This window comes from Babylonia areolata, chromosome 32, assembly GCF_041734735.1.
Source record: "Babylonia areolata isolate BAREFJ2019XMU chromosome 32, ASM4173473v1, whole genome shotgun sequence".
In the NCBI taxonomy this organism is placed as follows: domain Eukaryota; kingdom Metazoa; phylum Mollusca; class Gastropoda; order Neogastropoda; family Buccinidae; genus Babylonia; species Babylonia areolata.
The window spans coordinates 4707321-4722490 of NC_134907.1; the positions used below are offsets into that span (position 1 = coordinate 4707321).

The 15170-nt window shown below is 39.5% G+C and overlaps 1 protein-coding gene across 1 annotated transcript in view; it reads left to right on the plus strand.

Annotated features, from left to right (window-relative positions):
• The first annotated feature begins 2166 nt into the window (after positions 1 to 2166).
• Positions 2167 to 15170, plus strand: part of LOC143276604 (uncharacterized) — a 59640-nt gene continuing 46636 nt past the window's right edge. Inside the window, exon 1 of the mRNA XM_076581210.1 lies at positions 2167 to 3661. Within this exon, the coding sequence (XP_076437325.1) occupies positions 2416 to 3661 (1246 nt within the window). The 5' untranslated portion in view covers positions 2167 to 2415. The remainder of the gene's footprint in view (positions 3662 to 15170) is intronic.

Below are 15170 nucleotides of genomic sequence, written 5' to 3' on the forward strand. Positions count from 1 at the left end.
CATCACCATCGCCATCATCATCGTCGTCGTCATCATCATCATCACCATCATCATCGTCGTCATCATCATCACCATCACCATCATCATTATCATCACCATCATCATCACCATCATCATTATCATCACCAGCATCATCACCACCATCACCATCATCATCAGCATTATCAGCACCATCATCATCACCATTATCATCACCATCACCATCATCATAGTTGTTGTCACTGGCTCGTCGTTGTCATCTTGTTTTCCTTCATGTTGCTTTGCACATGACTGTGGATGACTGGAGAGGATGTAAACTGTTACCCCATGGATGATGAACCTTGACGAAATGCAGTCAGTACCTGTTACCCCATGGATGATGAACCTTGACGAAATGCAATCAGTACCTGTTACCCCATGGATGATGAACCTTGACGAAATGCAATCAGTACCTGTTACCCCATGGATGATGAACCTTGACGAAATGCAATCAGTACCTGTTACCCCATGGATGATGAACCTTGACGAAATGCAATCAGTACCTGTTACCCCATGGATGATGAACCTTGACGAAATGCAATCAGTACCTGTTACCCCATGGATGATGAACCTTGACGAAATGCAATCAGTACCTGTTACCCCATGGATGATGAACCTTGACGAAATGCAGTCAGTACCTGTTACCCCATGGATGATGAACCTTGACGAAATGCAATCAGTACCTGTTACCCCATGGATGATGAACCTTGACGAAATGCAATCAGTACCTGTTACCCCATGGATGATGAACCTTGACGAAATGCAATCAGTGTGGTTACAACTACATAGTGTAGCTTCTTTAGTGTTGTAGTAGAATTACTTAGTGAAGTTTTAAGTGGTGTGGTTTACTGTGTTGAACAAAGTGAAATCAGTCACAAGAGGAGGAAGTCCAATTAAAGTGAGGTACTCACCTCCTGACCTGTAGCCTCCATCTTATCTCAGACGTCACCATTGTTTTTCAACAATGTGAGACCTGATGAAAAAATTCCATGGTAAAGATAATGACGTTGAAGGTGATGTGTACGCGAGGAGGATGAGACGATTATAATCATCACACTTGTATGCTCTCTCTCCTCATCAGATTCAATACTATGTGTTGTATGCCATTAACAATGACGACTTTAAAAATTGTAGATCTGAGCATCATTGCTCTCTCTCTTTCTCACACACACACACACACACACACACACACACACACACACGCAACAACATACACGCACAAACACACAGTGACAGTGTTTTATGAAACATAAGAAAAAAATCCTTGTCACCATACAAAAGTACACACTTACGTTTTAATATGTGTTTAAACATTACAAATAAAACGCACTCAACACTAAAAAAACAACTCAAACAAACAAACAAACAAACAGAAAGACACAACAACAAACCAACCAACAACATCAACAAGAAGGAAAGCACAATTCTACGTACAACAGATAAAGTGTGGCTCGCTGCCTTGCCGACCGACAAAAATGTGTGTATTACTGTATATTACCACGGTCAAGCATCAATTTGTTTCCCCCTTGATAGAAATGGTTCCATGTTGACACACATGGAGAGCTGAAGTTTTGGGGGTTTTGTTTGTTTGTTTGTTTGTTTTGTTTTAGTTTTGTTTGTTTGTTTGGGTTTTTTTGTTTGTTTTGTCTTTTTTGTTTGTTTGGTTTTTGTTTTTTGCTTTTTTGATAGAACGGATTAGTGCAGCGCATATGAATCAGTCCACACGCTCTAACACCTCATTGAAACCAAAACTGGCTGAACATTCACATCATTCTCTTTTTCCTCAACAAAGGTAACTCTCTCTCTCTCTCTCTCTCTCTCTCTCTCCTTCTCTCTCAAACGTGTGTGTGTGTCTTCCCTCTCCTCTCATGAAGAGATCAAGACAGAGCAGCAACCAATCCACGTAATGATACCTTGCCCCCGATGACACTTCAGTCAAAATGTGCAGCTCTTTCATTGGCTGCCCACACCCCACCCCCTGTCATAGCCGTATATCTTGTGGAGGGGGCGGGCCCGACCTACACGCTAGGCTCTCCTGGGTCCCTGACAGTGAACGGGAAGGTGTGGACAGCGGTGAGAGCGACAGAGAGAGAGAGAGAGGGGGGTGGGGGTGGTAAAGCGGAGGAAAGGCAGGGGAGGGAAAAAGGTGTGTGGTTGGGGAAGGGGAGTGGAGAGGGGGGGGGGAGGGGGCAATGAGATCTTCAGCAAAGAAAAGCGACGGTGTGTGTTCACAAGTCACTGCCAGGCCACAGCAGTAACCAGGAGTAGAGACGACAGTGGAGACAGGCCACAAACCTCCCCGCCGTGTTGACAACACGTCGCCAACTGTGACCACAACTCGCTGTCCTTCCCTCCTCCTCCACCACCACCACCACCACCACGCGCCAGGCCGCCGACATGAGTTCCTACTTCGTCAACTCCATGAGCACCGCCTGCTACTCTCCCAGTGCAGGCTCCCTCCCCCAGCCAGGCCCACAGACCGCCGCCACCTACGACTACACCTGTGTCCACCCCGCCAACAGCAGCTACGACGACCGTGGCGGACACAGCATGTGCGGCGTGCCGGTGACGTCAGACTACGGGGTCGGCCTGGGGGACGGGTGTGACGTGGTGTCCGTGTTCCGGACCCTCAGTGGTGAGCCCCGCGCGGGCTTTCCCGCCATGTCGGTCCCCACCAGTGAGGACTATTTCGGGACGTCCAGAATGATGTCTCACGGGTTCGCCCAGCAGGTGCCTCCTCACCCGTCGTCTTCCCCGCCCACCACCTCGGGTGGAAGTCCGTCTTCAGCGCCGACGGAGAACCCGGAAGGAAGCTCCCTCACCACGCTGACGACGCTTGGAAGCAGACCGGGCAGCTCGCTGGGCGGCATTTCTGTGTGCAGGACAGCTGGTGCCGTCAGGGGCCGACCTGCCCCCCAGTCCTTTGACGGCGTCTCCCCAAGGTCATACCGCTCCTCTGGCGGAGGGCCTGCCGTCAGTTTTCACGGAGTGGTTCCGCCCTGCACAGTGCACGACGCTGCCGACCTGGGGGGCAGGATGACGGGGAGGATGTGTGGGGATGGGGGTGGGGAGATGATGGGTCAGACAGCGGCACTGTCCAGCAGCCCTGACAGGTGGACCCGCACCGGTCTGGCTGGCAGCGGGAAGGGGAGAGAACCGGCTGTCTGTGACGGCCCCCCCTCCCCCTCCTCCCCCAGCAAGGACACCCGTGGCCCAGCAGTCAGCAGGTCGTGGGACGGCACGGGGCGAGTGGGGGGTGGACACTGCAGCACCCCCACCCCCACCGCCAGACCTTGCTCGGACCTGTCCGGGGGCACGGAGTCACCACCCCCACCCCCACTCCCACCACTCTGCATCAAACACAGCCCCGCCTCCAGCCCCCTCCACACCCACCACCCACTACCCTCCCTCCCCAATATTAAACCCAGCAACAACAACGATGACGATGGCGTCCACAAGCTTGAGTGTGGCGGCGACGACGATGATGATGATGATAAGGACGACGTGAAGGGTGAGAAAGGAGACACTGTGAGGTCCGGCAGCAGGGACGGGGGCGGTCAGGATATCTCCACGACGTGTGCTGATGGCGCGCCGCACGTCCCTCGGATCTACCCGTGGATGAGGAGGATGCAGTGTGCACTGGGTCAGTTCTTCTCTCCTTCCTTCCTTCTTTCCTTCCTTCCTTCCTTCATGCCTTCACTCCTTTCTTCCTTCCTTCCTTCTTTCCTTCCTTCATTCATGCCTTCTTTGTTTCATTCCTTCCGTCTTTCCTTCTTTCATGCCTTCCTACCTTCCTTCCTGATTTCCTACTTTCCTTCCTTCCTTCTTTCCTTCCTTCATGCCTTCACTCCTTTCTTCCTTCCTTCTTTCCTTCCTACTTCACTTCCTTCCTTCATGCCTTCTTTCTCCCCTTCCCTCTTTTCTTTCCATCCTTCTTTCTTTCTTTCCTTCCTTCCTCTTCCTTCAATCCTCCGCATCTCTCACGCTTTCATATCTTCACTCTTCCGTCTTTTCTCCTTCCTTGCTTCCCTTCCTCTCTTCCTTTCTTCCTTCACAGTCTATCCCATTCCCTCATTCCTTCCTTCGCTCCTTCCCTTACTCAGCCACCCCTCTCTTCCTTCCTTTATGGTCCCCTCAAACTCCTTTCTGGTTTGCTTCGGTATTCAGTCATTTCCTCTTTTGATTGGACGAGACGGCTGAGCGTGTGTAGAGGGTAATTACTGAGAAGAAATGTCATTTGGTTGCTTTTGTTGTTGTTTTTTTAAACACATCGTTCAAGGCTTTTGCTTACGCATTGTCGGATGGAATAACATTGAAATAAAATATACACTGTTAGGCTATTGGTGAAGGGGAAGGAATGCGCACGTGCGCTTGAGCTTGCGCGTGCACTGACACACACTGACTGACTGAAACCATTTATTGTCAGATTAACTTTTTGTTGTAATGACATTTTAGTAGCCATTTGAAGAAATACCAACTGAGCAACACAAAGAAAATCAAATTTGAGCAGAAAAAACCCCCAAAAACCAATGATATGAATTTAAATAGAACAACATATTTAACAAATCATTTTCAATAATATCAATATGTCAACAAAAAATAAATAAATAAATAGATAAATAAATAAATAAAATGATTAATTTTAAAAAAGTCAAAAATGTTTTAACACACACATACTCACAGACGTGTATTGCCCACCCACCCCCTACATACATCATGCACACAGACGCCCATTCAAAATTCCCCAACCTCATCCCCCTACCCCAAGTACACTTGTATAGTCACATTTTGATTTCCTTCCCCCGTTCCAAAGACGTGTAAGTGTTCACACCCACGTGCACAAGCTCTCTCCCTCTCTCTATCCCTCACACACACACACACACACACACACACACACACACACACACACACTGTCTCTCTCTCTCTTTCTCTCTCACCTAAAACCCCCACCCACCCCCACATATATATATTTACACTAACACACACACACACACACACACACACACACACACACACACATATATATATATATATATATATATAGAGAGAGAGAGAGAGAGAGAGAGAGAGAGAGAGAGACACACACACACACAACACACACACACACACACACACACACGTGCGCGCGCGCGCGCGGGCGCGCAATCAATTACACATGCGCGACCACAAGTCACACCTGTTTACATACCGACACCATTTTCCTCTGTTCTTACAGAGAGAGAGAGAGAGAGAGAGAGAGAGAGAGAGAGAGAGAGAGATAAGGAAAGAAAAGAAATTTCTTTTCTTTCTTTTTTTTGTAACCTTACTATATTTTTCACACACACACAGAATATTAAAGCAACAAGAACTCATCAATGCCATGCACGTGTACACAGCAACGTGGACTCCGACCCATGTCCCAGGTCCAGTCTCTACCCCCACTTGACCCCTCCCCATTGTTGTCTGATATCCCTCCCAGATCAGACGTAACATCGATCAACAGCAAGAACAGTCTCTCTCTCTCTCGATACACACACACACACACAGATATATATATATATATATATATATATATATATATATATATATATATATATATATATGTGTGTGTGTGTGTGTGTGTGTGTGTGTGTGTGTGTATGTATGTATCTATATATCTATACACACATGTATGTATGTGTGTATGTATATATATATATATATATATATATATATATATATATATATATATATATGTGTGTGTGTGTGTGTTTGTGTGTGTGTGTCTGTGTGTGTGTGTATGTATGTATGTATCTATACACACATATGCATGCTAAATATTTATTTTATGATTTTTCTGTACTTTGTTTTCTGTGTACTGTCCAAACTGAGACGAACGACTGAAAAAAAGGCAAATTACCCCGTGTCAAATGTACTTTTAAGCTCATGACAAAGTGCCAAAGTGTCGTAAATCTCTTATTAGTTTATATCGTTTCAGTTCTGTTTTGTTTTTGTTTTTTTGTTGTTGTTTTTTAAATTTTTTGTTTGTTTGTTTGTTTGTGTTTGTTTTGTTGTTGTTGTTTTCCCTTTCTATTCCATTTCATCTATTTTACACCATTCTGTTCTGATTTGTACCTAGTATGTCACCAGAGCTTTTCAGTTAATGACATTAAACATTTCAAAGTTCAGTGTTCTCTCTCTCTGTGTATGTATGTATGTATGTATGTATATATCTGTACACACACATATGTATGTATATATATATATATATATATATATATATATATATAAATTTTTTTTTTTTTTTTTTTTTTTTTTTTTTTAAGTTCTGCTCTGACATACAGGACAAATTTTCTATTGAATGCTTCAATTTTGACAACTTCAACAAGTGGCTGTACGTTGTTGTTTTATTTTTCCCGTTGACAGCCCGTCGTGGTGTGCTGGGCTTTTCATGGGGTGGTTGCAACAGAAAGGTCATGGCGTTCCCTCCACATCGTTTTTTTTTTTTTTTTTTTTTTTTTTTTTTTACAGTACTTTCTCTTCTCAAAAAGAGAAACTGCTGATATGTTTGTTGATAAAAAGGAGATGTATGTTAGAAAGAAAGCATAGACATTTCATAGGCATTTCATGCTCCAACAAATTCATGATAAATGCATGGTCAGCACAGTTTAAGCTCAAATGATACATTATGTAGATTATATAAACACTAAACTTAAAATAGATAAACAAATACATAATATTGGAATAACATTGAAAAAAATATAAAGAGGGGGTGAAAATATTACATATAGAATAATAAATTACGATGGAGAGATTACCATTATTAAAAAAATTAATCGATTTAATAATCACATACACCTAAGATATGAATTTATGTACACAGACATCTCAGTCATGAATAAATGGCCTTAGTGACACAATGACTAGAATTAATGTTCAGTCATTATAAATAATTGCAAAGCCACAATAACACATCTATGTTCGGTGACACAAGGTGACACACAAATGCAAAATTTTAACAGTTACAACTGAACACACTAACAGCCACAGGGTATGCGCAATATCAACGCATATTGTCATTGTTATCATTACTCTATCGTCGTTATTATTGTTATTGTTATTATCATTGTCATCATCATTATTGTCATGTCATCATCATCGTCGTCGTTAACATCATTATCAACATCATCATTAACACATAACCACAATTTACAGATATTAATTACAGAGCATTGGCACTAAACTATACAAACACATAGGCTACACCCACGCGCGTGCGTGTAACCGCGTTACGCACACACATACACACTCGTGCGCACGCACTGAACGAACTAACGAACGAATAAAGAAACGATGGAATCAAATCTTTCATTCAACTCCCATTCACATTCTCATTCTGGTGATAAAACTTATCTTCTTGAATTACGTGTACCTTAATTTAAAATGTGTTTTTCACATTCATAAGGTTTCACAAAAAATCTCATTATTTCACTTTTTTCATAGGTGGTTTTATCATCCACCATCAATTTTGTCATGTTTTATGACATGATATCTTCAGCATTGCGCGCGCGCGCGCGCACACACACACACACACACACATTTGTTGTTGTTGTTGTTGTTGCTACTTTTTCTCTTCTGCTACCCATCTTGCCTTTGATCTTAATAAATCGCTAGCGTTGTCTCATGACTTCAGCTGCAATTTATTTATTTATATTTCATTTTATTTCAACTTCGTTATTTTTCTTGAAAATTGTAATGTTGTTCGTGTGATTGTTGTTGTGTTTTTTTTAAAAGATTTTTTGATACAGCAATACCCACAATTTCCCCTCCAGACGGTATTCAGTCCGCTGGCATCAGCAGAGGGTTTCACCTTTATGGGTTTTTTGGCTGGTTCGTTGGTTGGTTTTCGTTGTTGTTGTTTTCTTTTTGGTTTGTTTGTTGCTGTTGTTGTTGTTTGTTGCTGTTGTTGTTGTTTGTTTTTTTGGGGGTTGGTGGGGGTGGGGGGGCTGGTTGGTTTGTTTTTGTTGTTATTGGGTTGTTTGGTTTTTTGTTGTTGTTGTTCTTTGGAGGGGGGGGGGGGTGTTGTTATTATTTGTTGTTTTTCTTTCCACTTTCTGTCACTGGATTTTTTTTTTCAAGGACTAGACAATTTTCATTCCTTTATTATATATATATATATATATATATATATAAAGGCAATATCCACATATCTTCCCCTCCTCTCCTCTGTGTGACTGACGGAGTGAACGTCCACGCCTTGTGATCAATGCTCATTCCGTCTGGAGGGGGGACATTGTGGATATTTTTGTCTACCTTAGCGCATACACCCACGCTCATACATATAATACTCACTTGCATGTTGGAGAGAGAGCGAGAAAGTTGAACTGGAAAAAAAAGAATACTTACCTGTTTTTGATACAGGCGGGAGTTGGTTTGGGATGCTGAGTCTCCAGATGAACGTGATGTGTTGTTTAGTGATTATGTATGGCCACACTTATCGGTGCCTTTTGGGTACTTTGTGGGAAGAACGAGGGAGTACGTCTCTTGTATATATATTCTTGTGTATATATTCTGGATCAGCAAACTCAGGACGCTCTATCCTCAAGGCCTCAACACTAATTCTCAGGACAAGTCAGGGGGGGAGAGAGAGGGAGAAAAGAAAGGGGTGGTGGGGGGAAGGTTGCAGGCAGGCGAACTAGATTGTCTGAACTTGACGTCATTGTAGAAATACGTCTCGCAGTGATGACGTGTTTCTATAATACGTCACTTTCAGTCACAAGCCTTGAGGAAGGCAAACGCCGAAATATTTGCAGTCGGACAGTGTTGTTGTTTCTTGTTTTCTTTTGGATCATCTCTCTCTCTCTCTCTCTCTCTCTCTAGATAGATAGATAGATAGATGGATAGATAGATAGATAGATAGATGGATAGATAGATTACATTTACACAGGTACAAAAATCAACGCATTACAAAAAATCTATTTCTGTGTGGGTTTGTGTTGTGGCATCTGTGGTAGGAGGGTGCACGTCCGCTTTAGAACGTGTTACACTTGTGGTCTGTTCCTGACCTCTCTTCGCCACCTGACAAAATTGCTTGCTTCATCAGCATTCACAAAGAGTCCTGAACATTTTCTAAATTTCGAACTATTTTAATGGATCTTTTAAAAGAAATCCTGACCCCGTTATTAACTGAGCGTCATGTGAAAATTGGGAAATTGAGAAATGGTGTGCTCTTTGTTATAAATGTCAAATCGCTATTTGCCATTTCTCTAATCCAAACTGCTAATATTTCAAAGCACAATATAAACAGGTAAGGAGAGAGCAGATATCCTTGTCGGCATCCTCTTTTCACAGGAAACCAGTTAGTAACCTATCCTGTGCGTTGACTACGTCTTTGACTTTTTTTCCTGTTGTTATTCATTTACAAGTTCTTTCCTTATCCTCTATTAATTTAGATCTTTAAACAGAAAATTACAGTCTTTTTTTTTTTTTTTTTTAATTTCAAAATCTAAGGAAAGATTGGGCTGCTGTCTTTTTAATCAGATAACCAGCACGGTCACAGGTTTGTCTAATTTTGTCTCCATTAACAACAAATTTGGTCTGATTCATTTTGAACATTTTCAAAATAAATCTTTAATTTTTCACGATTTTCTTTTATCCTTGACAGTTCATGGATAATATTATAATGTTTGTCATAGTAAACATATACGCATGTACACAAATATATATATATATATATATGTGTGTGTGTGTGTGTGTGTGTGTGTGTGTGTGTGATATAAAGTGACAAAACACAGTATACAACTTGCATAATATTTATCAAAGCACACTTTCAAAAAGCTTTGAAACAGAACAACACCATTTTCTTCAAATTTGTTTGGCAGAGAAAACATAGCAACTGTAGAGCTTTTGAGAAAGTGAAAAGAAAAAGGATGGAAAGTGATCATAATGGACGGGGTTTGAATATGGTGAATATGTTAGAAATTCAAAGCTGTATGCACGTACAATGGGCTGGAAAATTTGATCATGCAAGGGAAGGAAACTGGCGAATAACACCCAGATGGCATCTGACCAAAATACCAAATTACCGTAAAACCTTTATTGTAAACTGCAGAGCAAAGCAAATAGAATTACAAGAAATAGAAAGTAATCTGGTCTGTTGTAATTACAAAATATGTAAACAGTAAAGATGGAGTAACACGAGAAGAAGTGAACATGCATAATTTTCACAAACAGTCGTTGTTTCACAATAATCGTATACAATATAAAGGTAATGTGTTACATTTTCAAAATTTGATAGACAATGGAATAGAACACATGAAGAATATCATACATTAAACAGAAAAAAGACTGCTAAAATTATATGAGGTTGCGTTTTCAATGAACCAGGCTAAAGGAATCGCAATATTCGAATACAATGCTCTATACAGCGCAGGTATACTGTCGTGGAAGACCTGGATACAAAACGATGGATTACCGCGGGAGTCTACTGATACTTTTATTTATTTACTGAATATAATAAAGAAACATAAAACAAAAGTAGAACTAAAGGTACAACTATGGACCTACATGTTTGTGTATTTTGGAAAAAGGAAATTTGATTTTTCTTTCGATCATAATACATGGATTTCGCCTAGGAAAGCAACAAAAGAAGTACGCTTACATGAATTACAGTGGAAAATAAGTCATAATATATACCAAAAAACAACAACATTATTCTGAAAAAAAAGAAAATAATAGGCTCTGACAGTTATGACCACTGTACTGATAAAATTGATTTCTTCTGCGGCTGCTTAACTGTGAAAATACTTTAGAAAAACAGAAAATTTGATACTTAGAATTATTGGAAAGTGTGTTAAAATATGTTCTGTAGACGTTTTTTTAATTTTAATTTTAATTTTTATTTATTTATTTATTTATTTTTTTTTTTTTAGGGGGAATTCTGGATGATAAGTATATCAATCATGATCTTATACAAATAAACCATATCATTTTGATAGGTACAAGGTTTATAAGTATTAATTGAAAAAACCCCAAAGACTGTTTTACAACTGATTTTTGATGAACAATTCAATATTAGAAGTAGATATATAATACCTCATGCATCTTAAAGAATTGTTGTGTCACAGGACTGTAGGTAATATAGTGAAGGACTATGGGAAAAAAAGAGAATGACAAACAAAAACAAAAAGCGGGATTGAATTTCTTGAACGGAAACCTTGGGCCGAAGGGAAAATCAGTGATGGATGTCTGAGGATACGTCTGGGGTAGTCAGCTCACCTGGCACGTCATCTGCCCAAAGGCTTTCATCTTCCTGGACATGTGGCAAGGTAAAAAAGAGTGAAAGTTTGGACGTCAGAGAGTGTGGATGAACTGAGAGGATGTTTTGATCGTACTGACTGGAGTGTGTTGACTGACCCATGTGAGAATGTTCATGAAGCAGCTGATGTTGTTACATCTTATATCAGTTTCTGTGAAGACATGATAATTCCGACAAAAATAATTAAACTTTTCCCCAACAACAAACCATGGATCTCAAAGTCTGTCAAAACCATTTTAAACGAGAAAAAGGTAGCGTTTCAGTCAGGGAACAAGAACGATAGGAAACTGATACAAAAGAAGCTTAGAGGGGAATTACGAAGGGGACAGAGGGAATTCAAATCAAAAGTAGAGCAACAGCTTCAGACAGGAAAAATGGCAGATGCATGGGATGGGTTAAAAAATGATCACTGGAGAAACGAAAAGGAAAACAGTAGCTTGTGAAATGAGAAGGGATGAACAGTTTGATTTTTCAAAGAAACTGAATGATTTCTACTGTCGCTTTGAAAGGAATGATCTGGGAAGGGAACTGAATAGTGTTACCTCACAGTTGCAGGAAAAGATCAAAGATAGGAACACAGGTGAGGACTTTGAGATCGATGCAAAAGTTGTTGAATCTTTATTTATTTATTTATTTTTTTAAGGTCTTCCCCCCCCCCCTCCTTGTACACAAGGTTATATTTTGACTTTTCACGACATCAATGTGATTCAACATTCATATAGCAAAACATTTGGTCCATCAATGATCATCGAAAAAAAAGAAGAAAAAAATCATTAATCTGTTGAGATACAAGGGTTATTTTTCAATATGATAATACTTATAATAGTAATAATAAGATGAAGAACAATAACAAATAATAAAGAACAAGATAAACAAGATACCAAATGTCACATCATGGCATGTATACATGTTGAAATAGCTTCAAGGAGCACCAGTTTTTTTGTGGTTTTTTTGTTTGTTGTTGTTGTTGTTTTTATAAAGTGTTATTAAAGGATTATTATGATTATGTTATCCATTACCTGTGGCAGCTTACTTCTTTTATCAAAATTGATGTACAAACATGTCAAATTTTGCAGTATATTCATTTCTGATATTGTTAAAAATTCTGTCAAACATGCATCATTCATATACTGTATTATGAGAGCAGTTTTCATTTTACTCAATGTTCTATTACCAACACAGAGTATGGTATCCATTTTTTAACAAAATCACAGTAGTTCATTTCCATTGTGTGTATATGCTTTTCTGACTTGTATCTATACTTGAGGTCAAGCAGGAATGCTTGCAGAGTTGGTTTTATTTGATTGATTCTACTCCTGTGTATAAAAAATTTTGCCCATAATAACATTAAATCTAAAGTATCATCCATTGTATTTTTATCATCAGTTCCAAACAATGCCAATTCAAAGTTCAATGACAGTCGTTAACAGTTTTCACATTTCTCTCTCAATAGCTTATTAAAGTCCTGCCAAAAGGTTTCCGTAACTGGACAAAACCATAAATAGTGTTGCACTGTGTCTTTTTCAGTATAACAGAAATTGCATTTGTCATCGTCAACTACACCCATGTTTTTTAGGACAATATTTCATACTAAAATTCCATGACATATTCTAAGCTGAAACCATTTCACCTTCATTTCTTTGATTCTATTTATCTTTTTCAATGTTTTCTTCCAGTCAATCTGTGTACCTAACCTATTTTCCCATTTCATAAAAGCTTTCATATCAAAAATTTCGTTTTTCTCCAAGATTGTATCGTAATAAATCCGTGTTCCCTTTTTTACCCCACAAATGGTTTTTAACGCCTTACTATTTTCATTGTTGTGATGATTTCTATAATACTATATTTCTTTTTCTGATGTATTCTTTGATTGATTGAATGCAACTAAGGTAATTTAGGTAATTCGTTCTTATTCCCGACTTCTTAAAAAAGTCTTCCTGCCTTAAAAACTGGCAGTTTTCATCCAGAATATCACGCACGAAAAATGCATTTTTTGCAGTCCAGTTCTTAAAATGAAAAGGATTGTTGTCGATTCTAAATTTAGCATTGAAAAAGATGGGTTCAGCTAATAACTCTTTACTGTTATCTAGTTCAGTGTGTGTGTTGAAATTGTCATAAGCTTTCATAACGTCTTTCCAAAAGTTATTATAATTATCTTTTAAGAACCTCTTCGAGCCATAACAGTTTAACCTAGCTATTTCCGGGCAAGTGGTTTGTAATATTCTTTTCCATTTGAAATTTCCTACATAGAGTTTCCTTACCCAGGACAGTTTCAGTGCTTGTATATATGCGTGTATGTTTGGTAATCCAATGCCCCCATTTTCAATACTGTGAACTGAGTGTATTCGTTTTATTTTGTCCGGCTTCTTGTCCCATACAAATTCAAAACACATATTCTGAAGTTTTTTAATTTCACTGTCTGGTGGGCTTGGTAACAACATCCACAGGTACACTAGTTTAGACAGTATGAGGGATTTTAATATAGCTACCCTTCCTAGTGGTGTACACGATCGTTTAGACCAAATCTTGAATAAATTTCTAACTTCCATTAGTTTGTCTTCTACGTTAAATTCTGTCAAGTGTGATAGATCATTCATAAACCAAATGCCAAGGATTTTAAATTTCTTAGGATTCCAATTCATACGTTTTTCTGTCAAATACTTTACATTTGAATTCTTATTTCTACCTAACCATACATTAACTGTTTTTTTCAATATTTAAATTTAAACCTGTTGAATCTTTATTTTTAAAACTGAATGTCACGAAGGCAATTGGCCCGGACAATATCTGCGGAAGATTACTGAAAACATGTGCTTCCCAGTTGTGTGACGTGTTTTGTAAAATTTTTAACTGGTCTCTGAAGGACTGCTCTGTCCCCAGCATCTGGAAAAAATCTACTATCTGTCCTATCCCCAAGAAAAAGAACCCAGCCGCACTAAATGATTACCGTCCTGTTGCCCTGACTTCAATAGTGATGAAATGCTTTGAAAAAAAATGTTCTCCGCCATCTTCTTTCTTTCACTGAACAGCAGCTTGACTCTCTTCAGTTTGCTTAGAAAGCACACAGAAGTACTGACGATGCTATCCTAACTCTCCTTCATAATGCTTTCCTTCATTTGAATAACACGGGATCTTTTGTTCGTATCCTTTTTGTTGACTTCTCTTCTGCTTTTAACACAATACAACCTCATCTCCATGCCCTCAAACTGCTAGGCTTGGATGTTGATCCGAAGCTTACTCTTTGGAAAACTTTGGATCTGAACGTGTTGAAAACAAAAGAAATGTCAATAGATTTTTTGGAAAGACCCCTTGCCTGTAGCTAACCTTGTTATTGATGGTCAAATAGTGGAAAGGGTCAATGAATATAGATATTTGGGGACCATCTTAGACAATAAGCTGACTTTTGACAGAAATGTTGATTCCATTCATAAGAAATGTCAATCTAGAATTTTTTCTTTACAGAAGCTTAAAAATGTTGGTATAAATTCAAATATTCTTCAAAGTTATTATCGATGTTGTATCGAGTCCGTGCTCACAGTTTCATTTATGTGCTGGTATGGAAGTTTGGGAGTGAGGAGTAAGCGTGTTTTGAACGATGTCATGAGTGTATGCAGTACAATTGTGGGAGTGAAACAAGCTAGTATGCAAGAGCTGTATGAAAGTCGAGTGGTTAAAAAAAAGCAGGCAGATAGCAACTGACGACACCCATATTTTAGCAAAGTATTATGAGCTATTGTCATCAGGACGACGCTACAGAACTTTTAAGTTGAAATCCAGAGCTCTGAAAACTTTTATTCCACGTTCAATCCACCTTTGAAATTCTTGAGAACTCTGTGGAGGAGGTGGGGGGGTTGGGGGGGGGGGGGGGTGCATGCAC